This window comes from Betta splendens, chromosome 2 (assembly GCF_900634795.4).
Source record: "Betta splendens chromosome 2, fBetSpl5.4, whole genome shotgun sequence".
Lineage (NCBI taxonomy): Eukaryota > Metazoa > Chordata > Actinopteri > Anabantiformes > Osphronemidae > Betta > Betta splendens.
This window is the reverse complement of record NC_040882.2, coordinates 16,872,643-16,890,957: the sequence shown is the minus strand read 5'-3', so window position 1 is coordinate 16,890,957 and position 18,315 is coordinate 16,872,643. Positions and strand designations below refer to the sequence as shown.

At 44.9% G+C, this 18,315-nt stretch overlaps 1 protein-coding gene across 32 annotated transcripts in view; it reads right to left on the bottom strand.

Annotated features, from left to right (window-relative positions):
- Positions 1-18,315, bottom strand: part of ank2b (ankyrin 2b, neuronal) — a 93,108-nt gene that overhangs the window by 14,527 nt on the left and 60,266 nt on the right. For 9 of the 32 annotated variants that reach the window (XM_055506840.1, XM_055506839.1, XM_055506844.1 and 6 more), the window contains 27 exons: positions 17,796-17,894; positions 17,386-17,484; positions 16,866-17,063; positions 16,564-16,662; positions 16,300-16,398; positions 16,038-16,136; positions 15,865-15,963; positions 15,471-15,543; positions 14,860-14,904; positions 14,225-14,366; positions 13,671-13,758; positions 13,484-13,587; positions 12,974-13,012; positions 11,969-12,193; positions 11,057-11,155; positions 10,063-10,217; positions 9,768-9,979; positions 9,270-9,474; positions 8,972-9,068; positions 8,645-8,873; positions 8,422-8,547; positions 8,196-8,318; positions 7,650-7,682; positions 7,330-7,351; positions 856-5,451; positions 300-377; positions 14-145 (listed from right to left, as the gene is read on the bottom strand). In XM_055506840.1, coding sequence (XP_055362815.1) covers positions 14-145; positions 300-377; positions 856-5,451; positions 7,330-7,351; positions 7,650-7,682; positions 8,196-8,318; positions 8,422-8,547; positions 8,645-8,873; positions 8,972-9,068; positions 9,270-9,474; positions 9,768-9,979; positions 10,063-10,217; positions 11,057-11,155; positions 11,969-12,193; positions 12,974-13,012; positions 13,484-13,587; positions 13,671-13,758; positions 14,225-14,366; positions 14,860-14,904; positions 15,471-15,543; positions 15,865-15,963; positions 16,038-16,136; positions 16,300-16,398; positions 16,564-16,662; positions 16,866-17,063; positions 17,386-17,484; positions 17,796-17,894 — 7,615 coding nt within the window. The remainder of the gene's footprint in view (positions 1-13; positions 146-299; positions 378-855; positions 5,452-7,329; positions 7,352-7,649; positions 7,683-8,195; positions 8,319-8,421; positions 8,548-8,644; positions 8,874-8,971; positions 9,069-9,269; positions 9,475-9,767; positions 9,980-10,062; positions 10,218-11,056; positions 11,156-11,968; positions 12,194-12,973; positions 13,013-13,483; positions 13,588-13,670; positions 13,759-14,224; positions 14,367-14,859; positions 14,905-15,470; positions 15,544-15,864; positions 15,964-16,037; positions 16,137-16,299; positions 16,399-16,563; positions 16,663-16,865; positions 17,064-17,385; positions 17,485-17,795; positions 17,895-18,315) is intronic. The other 23 variants (XM_055506863.1, XM_055506838.1, XM_055506841.1 and 20 more) reach the window with 20 other exon arrangements.

Sequence of the window (18,315 nt, the reverse complement as noted above, 5' to 3'; positions counted from 1 at the left end):
ACTTGTGACTAACCTGCGGTGTCCTTTCCCTCCTGCTCTGCCCAGAGGTTCAGCAGGGCATGACTTTGATCCTGAAGCGAGTTAGGGTTTTCTATCCGTATCAGGTTAATCCTTTCTTCACTGAAGTTCAGTTCTCTAGCCAGCTCTGAAAGGTAAAATAAGATATTATAGTGATGATTACTGTAATATACAAAGAAACAACTGAAATTACAAATGTAAAACATGAACTAGGTTTCTTGACTGTCTGTCAAAATGAGCTGTGATCTGGAGAGCTTGATTGGCACCGAGGTGTGACTCACCTGTCCAGCTGAAGCCCAGGTGGTCGGCTATAATGGCCAACCGTTGCTCTTTTCTCTCTGCTTCATCCTGTGGATCTACTGCAAATACCACCAGACAGCCGTGAGCGGTCGAAGCCGCAGTGTGCACCAAAGCAAGTCACATTCACAAACCGTGTCCAAATCTACTTTCACTGGCTTTCTTGTTTTACTACCGTTAAAAGCGAATTAAGAATCTATAAACTACTATTATTTTGGACTACATCTGCAACCAAGCTACATATATAATATCAAATAATAAAGTAAAATAAATATTAGGTTCTATTAAGACCTATACTAACTTAGTCACATTTAATGACTAAGTTGTTTTCATATGTTCCATAAAGCCTTTAAGTCAATCTTGAGATTTTCAGCACACATAGAAGGAAAGAGAGACATCGTTACGAACACAAACACAGCTCAAGCCACAAAGCCACATGAAATCTTGGAAACTACGAGAGACAGAGAGGCAGCACCTTTACAACTAGTGAACTAATGAGGCACAAGAGATAGAGAATAGCCCCTTAAACTGGGGGGATACCTTGACTTTGGACTTTATCATCTGGGATTCGCTGCATCTGTGTCTCAACAGGGTCATCCCACAGTGGTCTAATGGGAAAGATGTCTCCTGAGGGAGGGAACTGCATCTCAGGGAAAGTTTCTCTTTCTATAAGTGACGAATCAACGAGACTGCTCTCATCGTCTGAGTGGATGGCGGCCTCCTGTTGTTTCTCTGCCTCTGCCTGCGCCTGTGCCAACCTTGCCACAAGTTTTGCTGCTTCATCGCTTATCTCTTCAAAGAATTCAAAGGGCTCTTTGGGCACGTTACTTTTCTCTTTAGTGGGTGTTGACGTCTGAGATGACTGACCACTTTTACCCCGGACTGGCAATCTGGACTGGAAGCCTTTAGATTTTGCTGACTCGGCACTCAAGGGGCGACCCTGTTCTTTTTTAGGTCTGGTAGACTCTTCCTGACAAAAGCTCTTGGCTTTGGAAGAGGGGGTCTTGGTTTTGACATCCACAGAGGGACCTATGTCTGTCTCAGATTTTCTCCTTGTGTCCTTTTTCACAGGAACTCTAAGCTTTTTCTCTTGGGTAGATTCAGCGCGTTTGGCAGTGGAGTCAGGCTTGACAGCGCTAGCCTTGACAGGGATTCTAGATTTTGAGTCGGAAGTAAAAGAAGATTCTTTTTTAAGAGCGGTTGATGAGGATGTTGAATGAGATTGTGAGGGAGTTGTGGATTTACCCCGACCGTGAGGGGCAGACTTCGCTTTGGTTTTGACTGGGGTCTTTTTAACTCCACTTGAAGCACTTTGCTTAGACTTGCCTGATGCTTTGGGGGCTTCTATCACTGACTGTGGTTCCTCAGGAGAGGAATCAGAGGATTCTTGGCCTTGTTCAGAGTACACAGATCTAGTGACTGTAGATTCTGCTGTCTGTACATTTGTTATCATTTGGTCAGGGGAACCTTTGTCTAAATCTAAAAATCCCTCATTTAAATCTGCATCTTTTTTAGTTTCAGTGTCCTCAGGGGATGTCTTATCTTTTTTTGTAGGTTTGCCTGAAGCTGAAATGCCCATTTTAGGAATTTTAGATTTAGAGGCATCAGCTTTAGACGTCAGCTGATCACTATCAGCTGGGGACTGACATTGTAAAGCTGTGGTTTGTGTTAAATTCTCAGCTTCCTCTGTTTTCACCTGTAGCGTTAGATTGAGGCCAACCTCTGATTCTGCTGCTGATCCCCTACCTTCTTGTCTGTCATCTTCTAAAAGAGGCTCCTCTAAAGGCTGTTCACCTATCTGGAAAAAGGCAAAACCACCCCCCTCCTCCTCATAGCTCCTCTTAGTCATATCAATAGCGCCGCTTCGTGTCATCTCAAAGAGCTTTCCTTCTTGGAACAGAAAAGGGTTGGGTTCACTGGTGGGAGTGCTGTCTTCTGTTGGTGTTCTACCAGGCGTTGTGTCTGGAGTTGCTTGCAGAGACTGACGATCCACCACCAGATTTAATATCTTCTGCTCTTCCTCCTTGACGCGAGCTGCAAAGGTGGCATCGTCCTCCCGCATGGCCGGCCAAGAGTCACTGTCTACCTTAGCAGTGACACCTTTGGACTCTGTTCTGGGAACTACTGGGGCCTCATCATCCTCTTCTGCATCATCATAGACACAGACCTCTGGTTTAAACATTTCTTGCTTTTGTCCTGGGGTAACAGTGGCACCAAGTCCAGCCTCTGGTGCAGCTGGATGCTCCCTGTGATCTCCTTTCACTTCATCTGTTACATTGCTACTTGGTTTTATTAGACCACTTTGCTGACCTAATGCTTGACCATTATTATCTCTATTTTCCTTTGACTTCCTTAAACTCTCCTCCTTTTGTTCATCTGTCCTGTTTTCAGTGCTTGATGTTATGGAAGACTTTTTGTCACTACTGTCTTTATCATCTTTTACAGATTGGACTCTTTGTTGCTGTGCAGCTTCTGGTTTGGCTTTTGAAAGATGCTGGTCTGAGACAGAATGAGGTCCCTCTGAAGTGACACTGGCTGTTGTTGTTTTCTTGGCCTCTTTGTTGTGGGATCCTTCATGCAAACCTGCTGAAAAAGGAGAGGGAGGTTGTACTTTATTATGTGGATCATTAAAAAGAGCTAACTGTGACTCTTCTGTGGGTCTGTTGAGCCCACATTCACTTTGTGAAAGCTTCTCACTTGTGGCCTCTAATGTTTCATAGCTGTCTTCCCCTATTTTGGCATCTGCTGAGGGAAACAAATCTTTCCTAGAGTTCTTTTTGCTCTTCTCTTCTTGCTCCATTTCATCAAATGTTTTTATTTTGGCTGCCATCTTAAACATTTCATCCTCTGGAGTGATTTTTCTCTTAACTTCATAGCTCTCTGACGTATCCTCTTCTTCTGGGTCTTCAGGGATAGCAGTTGGTTTGGATGGAACATAGAGGAGTGTATGGTCAGGGGGTTTGGGGGTTACCTCATAACTTACCTCTTCAGAACTAGGAGTGTCAGGGGAGAGGGGACTCTTACCAGAGCTCGTCATCTGAGATGTCTGCTCACAACTGTCATCGTCCGCACTAGCCTCATGGTCTCGAAGCAGTCTACCACGCAAAACATCCTGGGGGTAATCTGGCTCTTTGGAGGGCTCTGGATGGCTACGGGATTTACTAGGTTGGCCTGGTGCTGGTGGGAAGCATGGGTAGCTTTTTTGCTCTACAGGGCTGTTTTCTAAAGAGTCCTGAGGGGGAGATTCCTTGGTTGGACTAGGTTCAATAGAGTCTGGGGACTTATGAGAAGAATTTTCTTCCAATAGAGGACTACCATCTAGAGAGTCTCTGTGGCTTATTGTCAAAGAATCATCAGCTATTGGACTGAGCGTATCTGAGTCTTGTTTTAAAGGCAGCTCTAAGCTTTCATGAGACTGAAAAAATGATCTAAAGGCTGGAGATCCAGCTAAGGGCAACACTAACTGATGATCAGGGCTCTCATCATCACTAAGAAAAGTTTCTACAGTCTCTGAAACTCTCTTTACAAGCTTTTGAGGTTTAGATGGTTTAGACTCGCTCCTCACAACAGACAAAGACTCACTTGTAATGTGGTCATCTGCAGAGTTGCTGGAAGACACAGGTGGGCTCAACTCTGTTGACAGTTGGTTACCAGTGGCCCCTAGAGCAGAGTCTCCAGACTTGTCTGTATCTTTATGTTCTGTTTTGACTGAACCAGCCATACTGATCTGTTGTCCAGTTTTAGGTGAAAGACAAAGACTTTCAGGACTTGTGCCTGGGGTGGCTAGACCCTCATGTTTATCACTGTCCTCAGAGCTCAGATGAGGTGTTCCATTTCCAGAACTGGCACTTAGTGATTCAGCTGCACCCTCGTGCTTTAAGCTGTCAGAGCTATCATCAAGGCCACCATTTCCAAAGTCTACAGTTTCTGTTAGCTCTGACTCTGTGGTAGGAACTGCCTTGGTGTCTTTCCCTCTGTCTTGCCCAGTAGTCTCTTTCTTCTGTGGTTTGGAATCCAAAGATACTTCTTTCTCTTGGGAAACACGTGAGGTTAGTGCTTTGGTCATTGATTTTGATTGGATGGTTTCGGTTTCTGATTTTGTCTTTGTAGTTTTGAGCTCAAATAGCCCAGACTTTCTCTTTGAGGGGTCTTGCCCTGTTTGGAAAGCTTGCATCAGCTCTTTAACTGACATTGTCTCCTCAAGCTTTTCTGAATCAGCTTTGGGGGATTTAGGAGGGCCCTGTTTTGATTTAGGGCTTTCTTTGGCTTTTGAAGAGGATTTACTCATAACAGGCAATTGTGACGGCTTGCTTCCAGTGACCTTTTTGCTTCTTTGTTCTGCCTCTACTTTTTGTTGTAAGGCTTTGACTTTGTCCTTTATAGATCCAATGGGAGTTTCTTCAACCACTGGGGATACAGGTGACTTTGGGGCAGGGGCTTTAGGCACACTTAGAAGAGCACCCGCCTCTGTCAGTTCCTCTGTCTGCCCTTGGTCTTTCCCCTTCTTTCTGACTGGCTTTTTAATGTCACCAGCCGTGGTTTTGTCATGTACTTTGGTTGGAGTGGTTGGCTTCCCACTTTTGCGTAGAACAACATCAGTAAATCTTTCTTGGGTGACTGGCTCTTTTTTTGCTTTTGTCTTGGAGCTTACTGGTGCATCCAGCAAATATTCCTTAAGATCCCCACTGTCCTTTATGGCTTTGGGTCTTGGAGCCCCTCTGTTGGCTCTACTTTCCCGTAAGACAGGCTCTTGAATTTCTAAGGCAGCCATCTCTTTGGCCTCTTCTATCTCAGTGTCTGAGAGGAGAACCCACTCCTCAGCCACTCTAGCTGCTTTTGCTGCCTCTTCCGCTGCCTCGCCCTCATATGTTCCACTTCTCAGTATCTTACTGACTTTCTCTAGGTCCTGTTTGACTTTCTCTAAGTCCTTCTCCATTATTTCTAATGGTTCTCCAGATACTTCCTCAGTCCCTTTCTCTACGCCACACCCTCCTAAGGAAGGGGATTTCTCTGTGGAGTCTGCAGTCAAGATGGCACTCATTTTAATCAAATCTTGCTTCATCTCTGACACGTCGGATAGCAGGTCTGGCTCTCGAATCAGCTCTGATTTCAGGACTGATGTCTCCGTCTCTTCATCTTCCATGAGGAAGAAGAACAAGTAAGGAGTAAAGAAAATCAAAAATTCAAATGAAAGGAGACAGACATTGGAGAAGGTGGTCAGGACAGGATTGGAGCAGGCTGCAAGGATCATGGGACAACAAATTCACATCGGGTAGTATCACGTCAGGGTATCAGAGGAGGTCGGCTTATACTTTCATACTTTCTTGGGAAACTGTGTAAGGAAAATGCTAAATAATACCAATGGTAGAGGATATGAGCAGGAAATAACTTGCTTATACAGTCACGCACTCTCTCTCACACACACACACACACACACACACACACAAGACAACATCATAAAACAAAACAAAAGAAAACTTTTCAATAAATGAGGAGGGCCAAGTAACCAAACAAACTAAAACAGAGAAGATGACAGTAAAGAAAAGAAAGATCATCAAGACATCTCAAGATTGTTTAGATGTATGACAACATCAATGTAATGACAGGCAAAATGGCTTGAAAACAACTTAGAATGATTGCTGTGTCTACAAAAGAAAGCCAGTGATAAATAATACAACTTGTAATGATTTGCCAAATGTAAATTCAATCTTGAGGGAAGGGACAATATATAATTTCACTTTGCCCTTCATTTTGCAGCTAAAATATAGAGTAAACTGAAATACACATAAAACAGGGCACCAAACCATAAGCACATGACAGCATGAGGTTTCAAAATCAAACCACACTAACAAAACATTACATACATACACACAAACATACACATGTATGTAAGGCAAGTTATTTCCATGCAAAGCAAAGAGAGGTGAACGTGGGAAGGTTTCGGTGAACAGGGTGAGTGAGAAGATGTTTAGTGGAGGTTTTAAATGATTAGAGACGAGGAGCCTCATGATGAACAGCTGCTTGTTATGTGATTACATTTAGGATTTTGGTGAATTATTTGCCATTTACATGCAAAGAGCAACCGTGTTGTGCAATGCTTTGTATTTGTATAAAGAAGATATCAGTCTTTGTACTGCACAAGTCAAATCATTTTATCATGATTCATTCATTTAAACGTGGTAGCAGACCAGTTTCTATTTGTGTGACACTTTCACAGTTCCACATGAACGAGGAATAAAGAAAAGGGGGAAGGACTAAACCTACTGTAGGTGGGGTAGGCAGACAAATTTGTAATGTTTATTACTGAATATGATCATAATGCATTATATTATAAAATAGGTTACGGTTTTGGCCATTATATTTAAACTGAGGCACTGGAATTGACTTACTTACACCGTCGTGTGTCTGACGGTGCCTGACTCTGGCAGCTTGGATAGGAACCAGTACGTTTAAGCCTAACCAGTAGCCACAATGAGCTCTTTAAATACTAGTGTTAGGGCATCACTCTACCCACCTAAACACATGTATGTTCATTTGGAGTGGCAAATGCACACAAACAAAAACAACCACACAATGAAGGTGACATTTGGACACATATTAGCATCAGGCCAGACTGAAAATCACAGGCCATTGCTTCACCAACATCACCACAGTATGAATGAATTTCATTTTGATGTACACACAGATGGTGGACGTTGTGAAGGGGGAAGAGGGAAACAGGTGCAAAATCAGGAAAAAGGAGAAGGTAAAAAGTGAAGTTAAGCCTTAGGAAAAGCATAACATTGTTTGGGAGGTGCAGGCATTTGAGTGAGAAGACAACAATACATAAAGCTTAAAGAGCTTTAACGTGATGTACATGGTCTAGTTTAATGGTTAAAGCTTTAACTATATTAGTTTGACACCCATCAGCGCTATTAAGTACAGTATATGAGACTGATTAATAAAAGCACGCATCATGTTTTAGTGAGTGTGTTTACTGTAGTTAGTTTAAATAGAGAAAAAGGCATGGCTTACATTTATCTCGTGTTCTGCTGGTCTGGAAAAAAGGTAAAATATATCACAGTTAGTCTTTAATCACTCATAGCATGAGCCAAATATTCCAAAGGTCAGTACTTCACAGGTGCTACTTTAAGAAACAGAACACAAAAGACACACATAAGGCAAAGACAAACATGTGCTATACTGCTAGGAAACCACCACCTACACTGGACTACAGTAATCTATGTTGAATTTAAGGAAGTGACGTGATCTTAATGAGGATTAAGGCGGTGGACAGACTAGATCAGCAGAGCTAGTTAGCGGAGATGGGAGGGGAACGCTGTGGCTGCTTTTACCTCTTCCTCTTGTTCCTGGTCTGAATCGGACTCCTTTTGGGAGCAAGAAGCAGCAAGAAGCAGAAAGATATAGATATAGATAGAAAGGTATAGAAAGGTATAGATAGAAACAATGGCAACATTAAAGGCAGAAAAAAAGACAGTGGGGTAATGCATGGTTTCCATAGCAACGAGGACAACAGGTCATTGTGATTTCAGGGAAAGCCAGTGTTCTTTAAAGCTGCATTAGGCAAAGAATCTTAAACAATTTAGTCTTTTCTCATATATTGTTTGTCTCTGATTACAGCCCGAAAGCTCAGAATCTTGCCCAACACAGCCTGGAACATAAAAAATGTTGACTCAAGTGGAGCTTGGTACAAACGGTGAGTAATGTGACAAGAATAACAGAGAAAGGTTAATACGAATTTCAAAACTATGCAGTAGGAAGAAAGATTATCGTACTGTATATTACAGCTGCAGTATGACTGAGACTCAGTCGACTAGAGCAACAAACAACTAATAAAATACGACTGCAGAAAGGACCTTGTGCTGGTGCAGTGTCCTCACCTTGCAGTACGACGGGAGGGTGATGTTGAGGTTGCATATGGCATTCTGGGTAAGCGATCGGTAGTTCCTGGGTTCTTTCATGAAGGACAGACGACCACAAGGCTCCTGAGTGTTGTCTCTGATCTAAAAAAATCCCCAAGATAACCAATTCAGTCACATCTTTAAGCAGAATGTGATGCGCATAAGGAAACCTGTCTCGATGGGAGGTTTAAATGATGGCGCTCACTTTGATGAAGAGGGCGAGTCTGTTCTCCTTAAAGGCAAAGAAGCTGAAGAGGTGATGCTGGCCGCTCTTAGTGAGAGGAACCAGGTTTCCAAAGCAGTCTGCATAGATAGGTTTGCCTTCCAGGACCTAAGACGGTTCAACGACTGGATCAGATTCCAACATACAACCAACGACACCCAACTGTTTTGTTTAAACATTAGTAATACATCGCGTCCTATCTCACCTCCACGTCTCGGCTTCGGGCCACCTCGGTGAAATTCTCCTGCTGCTCCAGCGTTTTGTCGATCTTGTCATCGGTCATGCAGAAGCAGCGCAGTCGGGCCTCGATGGGGTCGTGGGTCTTGGCAAAGATGACGAACTTGGCCATGTAAGGGACACAGATGATCTCCCGATACACCTGAGTGGAGAAGTTGACCGACTCCTGAACCTGACGACAGTCTATGAGCCAAAACCTAGAAATCCCAAGGTGATAATCCAGTGAGGTTGGCTACAGATCAGTGGGAAATAAATAGACAATGAATGCGTTCAGACAAACAGCTTGATGTGTTACCTAGCGGACACATTGGTGGTAAAGGAAACACAGTCATTGATAAACGTTAACGGAGTTGTTCCAGTTATGTCCTCCCACTGGGCTGGAGTTGTTCCACCTGCACACACACACACATACACACACACACACACACACACACACACACACACACACACACACACACACACACACACACACACACACACACACACACACACACACACACACACACACACACACACACACACACACACACAGACTTAACATTGAGCTACGAAAACATTAAGGTTAGTGTTCAAGTTCATGTGTGTTTTCTGACCAGTTATACTACAGAGCAGCCGTAAGGTGGGGGTGTCCCCTCCGAAGCCGTTGAGGACTGGGTCAGAGTTGCTCTTGGGGACAGGGATGGTCATGGTGATGGGTTTATGGAACTTCCTCCTGCGAGGCTCCAAGGTGACGATGGGGCTGAAGGTGGCCTTGTTTCCCAGGATCTTTCTCACTACATCTACTCCCACTGGCTGAGCCTGGGAGAGCAGATATATAGAGAGATAGAGATGAATTGGAGAGTCACAGTCAGCACAAATGGTCTGATTCAAATACTGGATGCAGGGAACAACTAGTATCTGTTTATTTATATTGTGCTGAATTTATACAAAGCACAATTGTTTTACCACAAGAAAGTGATCTAAGGATCTAGTGTTACTGCTAAATATTATAATATGTTAGAACACAAAATATCTAAAACCTACTGATGGGATGCTCAGGATGTATGTACACACAGTCATGAAATGGTTTTATTTACTTTAACCCCAATCACCTGCAGCCCGACCCTGATTCTCTTGGTGAGGGCCCCCTCAGGAAACACTGCCTGCACTTGGGGCACAACTGTGCTGCTCAGAATGCCTCCCTCTGGGCCAATCAGATTACTGTCCTGCTTGATGCGCGACACCACTGCAAAGTACTGTGGAAAATCTCTAGTGATGATGCGGCAAATGCGCTTCCTCTCCAGCTCCTCGGGCGTGTCCAGCTCTGCAGGGTTGAAGCAGAGAACACATCATTCGCCATGGGTACATTTTTTTTTAGACTAAGACAGTTCACCATCAGAGACTGACCCTCATCCATGCCATTGAGTATCTGGTTGAGTTCCTCCTGGGTGTGTTCACAGTGGTGCTCCTTCCAGCTTTCCCCCGTCTCACTCCTCAGGATCACCAGCTCCCTCTCATTCCCCCGCAGGGCAGCGAAATGGGGGATTTCTACAATGACAGGACTGGAGGGAGAGAGGGGAGGCAGTGTGAGCTGACGACAACAGAATGTGACAGAAGTGTATGTGGGACAGTTACTCGTGGATGTGAACCCCTTTTATACTGTATGAGTTAAATAGTGATTGTAAAGCAAAAGCTCATCTTGATCTTTTTAATGTTTTTGGCACAGTGATGTAAACTCGCTGTGTAAATGTTGTGTTGCTATTGTTGTTCTAACATGTACCACTCTACAAATGACTGTGTTTATTACTAATACTTACCTGATGCGCATCCCAACAATCTAGCTACAACACATCCATGAACATGCTACATGAAGTACAGTCAGACAAAATGGGAACTCATCTATTAAAGTCAACTTGATGTGATATTTAGATGGTTAATTGGCTTTGCCAGCGCTCTAATCAAACACAGCCAGGACACAAATAATTGGGGAATGTAGTTTTGTCATTAGACGTAAATGATTTTTTTCAGAACAGTTCGTTGTTTAATACGTTTCAATCTGCTCTACCAAGTGAGCCAAGCAGCAGAATAAGTTCTTGTCCTGTCACCTCTTGCAGAGCTCACACCATGTAAATTTCACACCAGCTTTTATAATAACAATATCTACCATTCGAAAGGAACCAGAAAGGAAGCGTCAAACATTAGACAAAGAACAGAAAAAGGGAACGGCAGAGCGGAAAAGAGAAGACGATTAAAGGGGAATAAGCACCAGGTGGAGGCACAAGACAGTTGCGAGCATGAAGACGGCGCTGGACAGACAACACAATGTCAGATGGAGCAGGGTGTGAGACGGAAACCGGCATCCATGGATTGGTTCATATGCAATTGATTTGTTTGACCCTACCCAAGGAATTTTGTTCCCGGTGGGCCGAGCTGGAGGATTCTGCTAACCAAACTCTCTCCCTCATTAAGAGGCGGAGGGGCACTGGGGAGGTGCAGTTTACTGCGTGATCAAGCAACCATCCGTACGCAGCAGTGAGGAAGAAAGAGCACACACAATGTAGGGAACGCTGTGCAATCCTTGACGGCAAACCAAAATGTGTCAGTTTCAATTCAAGAAGAGAATTTACAATAATGAATGCATAAATAAACTTTAATTACATAACCATGAACTTGTAAAATCGCAGCCCATGATCTTACTTCATCTTGCTTCTTTTCACACATGTTTAAGTTCAATAAACTTGACTTGTCTTTCTTTTTCACTTGAAATCTTACGTCATAGGCTTTATAATGTTTCTACTGTAGTTCTACAACCAGAACCAGCTGGGGAAGGACAGAGAGGGAGAGAGGTGATGCACTACAGTACTGTACTGTATGTGAAAACATCACCAGCAGAGGTGGAATTGGAGGCCACATATTAAACCATCATGGTGCAATCATTGCAGCTAAATGAGAAAGCTTTTTCATTAGGGGCGTCTGAAAAAGGTTAAAGAGAGTTAGACTGCAGCTGCATGCTGAGGCGCAAAGATCAACACGTCCCCCGTGCAGGGGGAAAGCGAGAGCAGATACAGGAATCGTTTTAGTACGGCAGAGGCAGTGGGGTTAATCTGAAAGAAAAGGGGCAGCGGGAATAAGATGTCCCTGATTTACTCAAGATGTCTGCTGACATTCAGTTTATCTGGTCGATTTAACAGAGAATAATAATCCAACTGTTTTAAAAACAGCTTTACTTGTTATACAGTATTTACTCATACAGAACGCTACGTTTATAGGTCTTCTACAGCACATGCTTTCACCTTGGGAGCTTTATTCTTACCCGAGGAACTGGGCTCCTGACGGCCCGACCTCAATGAGCCTGCTGGCCAAGCCCTCGCCCTCAACCATGGGGGGCATGGTGGCCAGACGGTGCCTCTTCACCAGCCGGCAGGTCACGCGTGTGGGGGCGCTGCACTTCCTGGGGGGGATGATGATGCGCAGGCCGTTGTGCCGGCAACCGCGCATGGCCCCGCCTCTGGCGTCCACCATGAAGCTGACCAGAAAGCTGGAGCAGAGCGGGACACGACGCCACAAATGAAAGGCAATTCAGTCCCAACTGAGTGATGAGAACATAGACACCAGCTTGGCGGAAGATTTACTGAGCAGAAAAGCAAAAAGTAAACTGAGCTGTGAAACCATTCTCAGTTATTGGATGCATATTGTTAAACTTTACTACAGTACTTTTCAAAAATTTCAATCATTAGACCCCTAGAAAGACTTTGTATCTATGTTCTCAGCACGGAACAAAAAACAGTCACAGCAATTTCTTATGTCATTAAACTCAAACTCTTTGAATTCACTCCTCATGCAAAGTGTCACATGCTTTTTGCGCATGAATCGCACACCTGGAGGAGGAGGCGATGAGGAGAAATGGGTGTGATGAGGTGTCATTACGCTACGATCACTCAATCAAGGTCTAGTGTGATTGATTGTGTCCATGTAGTGACTTCAAGCACATTGAACATTGAATAAAATGACAAAGGTGACCAAAAACATGATATGAAGCTGTAACGGTCATTCTGTGTAATAATATGCTGCAAATAGTTTTTAACTTTACAAAGAAACACTGTTAAGTTAGTAGGAACACACCATTCACAAGACAATTCACAAAAAGTATGTGCTCCGCTTCCTTTTTCACCACATCATCAGACACACTGGCCTGGTGACGGCGCATGAGAGGGTTGGTTAAGGACATATGCAAACACCTCTCCACCAGGAGAGCACACTGTGAGGGGAATGGTGAGGATGGGGAGGAGAGTGACATAACCAAGGTGCAAAAGGTCACCTGCTGTGGTCTCCATGATCGTGGCACGGAGAGGAATGGCTAAAAACGACAACCACATCAGACAGAGAGGAATCAAGGCTCACCCCAGACAGGTGAAACACAGTAAAGAAACCTGACACACACAGAGCGCTGAAGTCGGGACATTTCAGTGTTCGTGTACAAAGAGTGCAGAGAGGAGCCTGGAGGAACACACTGACTAGGAAAGAAAATCATTCACGAGTCTGAGAAACAACAATGGTCTTAGCAGAGGGTCTTAAGAACATAAAACAATAAAACTAACCACTAAATTACATCCTGACAAGCCACAGGTGCAGGCAGCTCTAAGAGAGAACACACATTCAGCCACAAATGCTGTAAAAAACAATCTTGACCTGTACTCACTGTATAAACATGTTGTAACATGACTTTTTGACTCAGCATTAAGCCTTAACTTGCTAATATCTATCATTAATAAACAAGCCTTCATTGTTTCACTATACAAGCAGAGGTCTAAGGTCTGACTGTACCTACCCAGAGTGGATGGGGCTGGAGGACAAAGCCACGTTGTCCAGGTTTTCTGTTCCCCAGCTCAGTCTGTATGAATCCCTCTCATTCTCCCTGGTAAGCGACGAAACCTGGAATCAAACAAATAGAAACCAGTGACTCACTAAGGACACACTAAACACGCAATGACACAAACCAGGGGTGAAAGGCGTACCTGATGACTGGTGAGCAGCTCCTCCATCAAGCCTTCATGTTTAGGGGAGTAGTAACTGTGATGGGTGGGTGTGAAGGACCTGTCCGAACTGCAGCAGAGGAGACGAGACGAGGGTGAAAAGCCACGTCTGATTACAGTGCTCAAAAGTGCTGAAAAGGTAAAAGGCCCCACATCTGGCTGACACCCGCACATACCTTTGCATTCGACTATGGAGGCACAACAAGGGAGACCAACGAGGACGTACAGTGTGAGCAGGAGAGGTTGGAAACACATGCATACACACAAACACACATACACGTATATATGTAAATACAGACAGTTAGTTGAGTTTGTTTGAGCTTCCAGTACATGCAAATACACAATGAGCCACCGTAGAGGTAAAGCAACCACCAGAGTAAACACTGGGTTAGTAAATACTGGATACAGTAACATTAAAACACTACAGAAGCATGTATTTTCAGATTACAGTCAGATACAGTAACATTAAAACACTACAGAAGCATGTATTTTCAGATTAAAGTCAGGTAGAGCGCTTTTGTCAAGTTAACTTGTACCTGTCCGTGCGTCCCGCCTCCAGGCTGAAGCGGAGGTAGTTCATCCCATCCAAGTACTGTCCTGGCAGGGAGTCGTCTCCCAGCTCCCTCAGGTCCTCGGCCCTCAGATACTCCCCTCCATCACCGGTCATCGTGTCCTCACCTATGGCAGAAGTCACACATGAGCAGAGAAGGCAGGTCACACACACTGTACCCTAACAGACCTTATTGGTAGAAAACTAGTGACGGCCGTATTTAACCCTAGAGAAGTCAGATTGATAGACATGGTGAGCTGTACTTACAGTATCTACTGCACTAATGAGCTCAGCCACATGATGCTAGGATGCCTACTATTAAGCGCTTGGCCCGGAGCAAATGCTGCTGGCAACATATTACACTGCAGCGGTGCTATCAGCGGCTGGATATCGTTTGTTATCTTCCAGTGTGTCTGCGCTCGCTTCCTTTCACAGCAAAGTCTAAGCCCATTAGAACCTGCTGTGTGTGTGTGTGCCCTGTGTTCCAGACAACCCCCTAAGCAGCAGCTGTGTGAAGCACAAATGCTGGATGCTGGTGAGGGATGCAGAAGCTGCAACCTGACTTCGGCCCAGGTGCAGCACGAAGCATAACAAGGCCAGCGAAAGGAGTGAGAAACATACTGTGGTTAGACTGAGACGCTGTGGTGCCAACAGTAAACTGGCAACCTGGAGAGGAAGGTTTGAGATGAAATAAGGGATCGTCAGCCATCCACTTCACTTCTATGCTCCTCTTTACTGCTGTAGAAATGTACTGAACTGTCGGGAAATAAATCTATATGAAAAGCTACTTGACTGTGTTTCTGAACATATCGAGGCCAAAACTCGTGCTGGATGATAATACTGTGGCATGTAACCATAGCAACATCCTGTACCAAACAGCTGTTGACCATGCACACTAGCACCGTGCCTAATACTGTACCTTCATGGGCTCATGAGACATAATATCATCACCTACGTTGTTCAAGTACATGTTACATCCTGGTATTTTCATCTAAAACAGTGTATTGTCACACATGCACACAATGTACCAAAAGGACCCTCATTCAGCATCTTCATCTCTTGTTCTGTAGCTGCACTATGTTAATAGTAATCTCTACTACCCCCTCTGTCACGGTAGCCAGAAAGAAGACTCGAAAGCATCCCGTGTCCCTGAACACCTGGCTGCAGCACGGTACAACACAGGGGTCATGTTCCGTTTGATGACTAAAATAGAGAGCACTCGGTTTACTCACCCTCTTCATCAGAGACATCCAGCACTTCGGTCATGGTCTCTGGAACGTTCAGCTTGTGTTTCTCTGTCACCGTCTGGCAACAAGGGAGGAAACGGATCCTATTAATTATAGCTCACACCCACTCACAAATCCTTTCCTAGTGCATCTCCACCTTGTCATTGGAGTTGTATTGTAAAGGCTGCGAGGATTTGACCGTCACACAGCCAACACTGGAGACATATTATATAATCATCTGAAGTTAGAGTCTCCCGAGTTAAAAATTCTACCTTAAACTTCCAGTTTTTGATTTGCAAACTTGACATTACAGAAGAACTCTGAGACAGTGCATACGTAGTGCCCACCTAGTGTAGAAACTAGATTATATGGCAGCAGTAGCAGCTGTTGGGGGCCTTACTGTTGTGGTGGTGATGATCTCCTCCGTGACGACCCTCAGCGTGTCCACCACAGAAATGTAGCCGAGCCGCCGAGCAATCCCCAGAGCGGTGTTTCCATTCTAGACAGGGAACACTGAATGAGGTCCAGATGTATTTGCAACGTGATGTGCGGACTCTGTGTGTGGTAACGTACCACAGTGATGGCGTTGGGCTTGGCACCGTACTGCAGCAGCACGTTGATGATGTGCGTGTTGCCCTGCTGGGCCGCCTGGTGAAGGGGAGTGTATCCGTTCTGGGAAGAGGAGGAGAAAGCAAATTATGAGTTTTGTCATTTGATCTGATGACACATTCAGTGAGGATGCTGTATTCCCAGCGGATCTGATTTGTATATGCTTTTTACTGCTTTGACTTCAGAGAAGTATAGCAGCAGGTGGACATTAGGTCAGCTTCAGTACCTTGGTCTTGGCGTTGACGTTGGCTCCGTTCTGCAGCAGGAAGTTGACCATTTTTGCGTTTCCATAGTGACAAGCTACAATAAGAGGAGTGTAGCCCAACTGCACAACAAAATGGGGAACACAAACAGATTCAACACTTGAATGAACCGAGAAACAAAAGATGTAAAGGTGTTACTGGAAAGGGTGACGCAGCCGAACAACATGATCCTATTACTGAAATATGTACAGTAGAGGCAGAGACTGAAAACAGCAGGATGTGCATACTTTGGTCTGCTGGTCCAGGTTGGCTCCGTTTCTGGCCAGGATCTCTGCGACGGCCACTTTGTCCTCCTGCGCTGCCAGATGGAGGGCAGTCAGGCCGCTCTGCATGAGGAGCACACAACAGCTGCTAAACCCAGAGCATCTCCCTTCAAACATACTGCACCAATGAAACTGCCATCCTTCTGCCAAACAGAACACGCTTCACACTAAAGCTATCGTTACTTGTTAATTGTTGGATATAGCACTTTGACCTTCAACCCCTATAGTGCAGTATATTACTGTGATCCTCCATCTTCTTACTCTACCTTGGTGGGGATGTTGACCTGAGCTCCCTTGCTCATGAGCAGAGCAGCCATGTCAGCGTGGCCCTCCTGCGAAGCCAGGTGGAGCGGCGTGACGCCCTGCTTCGTCAGGATGTTGGTCTCGGCTCCGTACTGTAGCAGAACCGTGGCTATTTCCATCTGGTTCTTCTTGGCTGCGATGTGAAGAGGCGTGTACCCGTTCTGAGCCGCCAGGAGAGAGAAAATGGTGTCAGTGTAGCGGGTGAAAATGTGACCTGAAGAAGATGCTGTGGCCCTTTTAGGACAATAAGACCGCAAATATGGTGTTAGATATAAATGTCTGGTTGATATATATGTTTCAGAATGGAACCATCCTCTAGATTCATATGGTCTTCATACAGTGTGTCAGCTTGTGTAAACCAGAGTAGAGACTGTAAACGGAACTACGTGGGATTCCAGTGAGGTTAATTGAGTTAATTTCACTGATTCCATCTCTGTGTGTATCACGACCTGCTGTGAGGGAGCCCAGGTGGAGCACTCTCACCTTGGCCATGGCGTGGGAGGACGCTCCTTTGTCCAAAAGCAAGAGCGCCACCTTCTGGTTATCGTAATGCGCTGCAACATGGAGCGGGGTGAGGCCGTTCTGTAAGGGATGAACGGGGGAGCGCAGGCGGATTTAGACAGCAGTTAGTGGAGCATGGAGCCACACTTAGAGGTGATGTTGCAGTAAGGTAAGTTTTATTAGACAGCAGAGGCTGGAGACGCCCCTGGGTGGGTTTCAGCTTACAGGTGTTTCACGTTTAGTTGCTGCAAGAGAAGCACTGGCTGACTTTGCTGGAACTAGACTTACCAGTCCTCTGGGTGCCAACTTAACCTCAATGCAGATAAACAGCAATTTGCATTTCAATACAAACCCTGGGATCCTAAAACACTAGTCTTTCTTTTGATGCATACCTTCCCAGCAGAGTCAGGAGGAGCGTGCCGCTGCAGCAAAAGCTTGGCCACGTCCAGGCTTCCGTACTTAGAGGCCACGTGCAGGGGAGTAAAACCTTTCTGTAGGGAAACAACAGCACACGCCACAATCAGAAATGTGCTCTATGAACTTGAACAGGGGCAATTCCAACAGAATTATTACCTAAAAAATCTACAATGCTCACTGTCTCTGGGACAATGCCACACGCGTGGCATGAGCTGGTAACAGCCAGAATGTTCATGTGCTGATGCAACACAAAGTAACTTCAAACCAAAAGAATTCCACACACGCGTTTCACTTGAATGTCATTTCACCTTCACACCAGCAGAGGGGGCACTTGGGCGGTTTTGTAGAGCTAAATTAAGACCAGCGCTGACAGGAACCACATGACCAGACTGTTTATAACCCAGCTGTGTGCGGGGAGGGAGTGGCCCTTTGTTTGTCGAACCATGGATTATGTCTGATGTAATAGGTGTTCACACAAAAACAAGGGACAGAGAG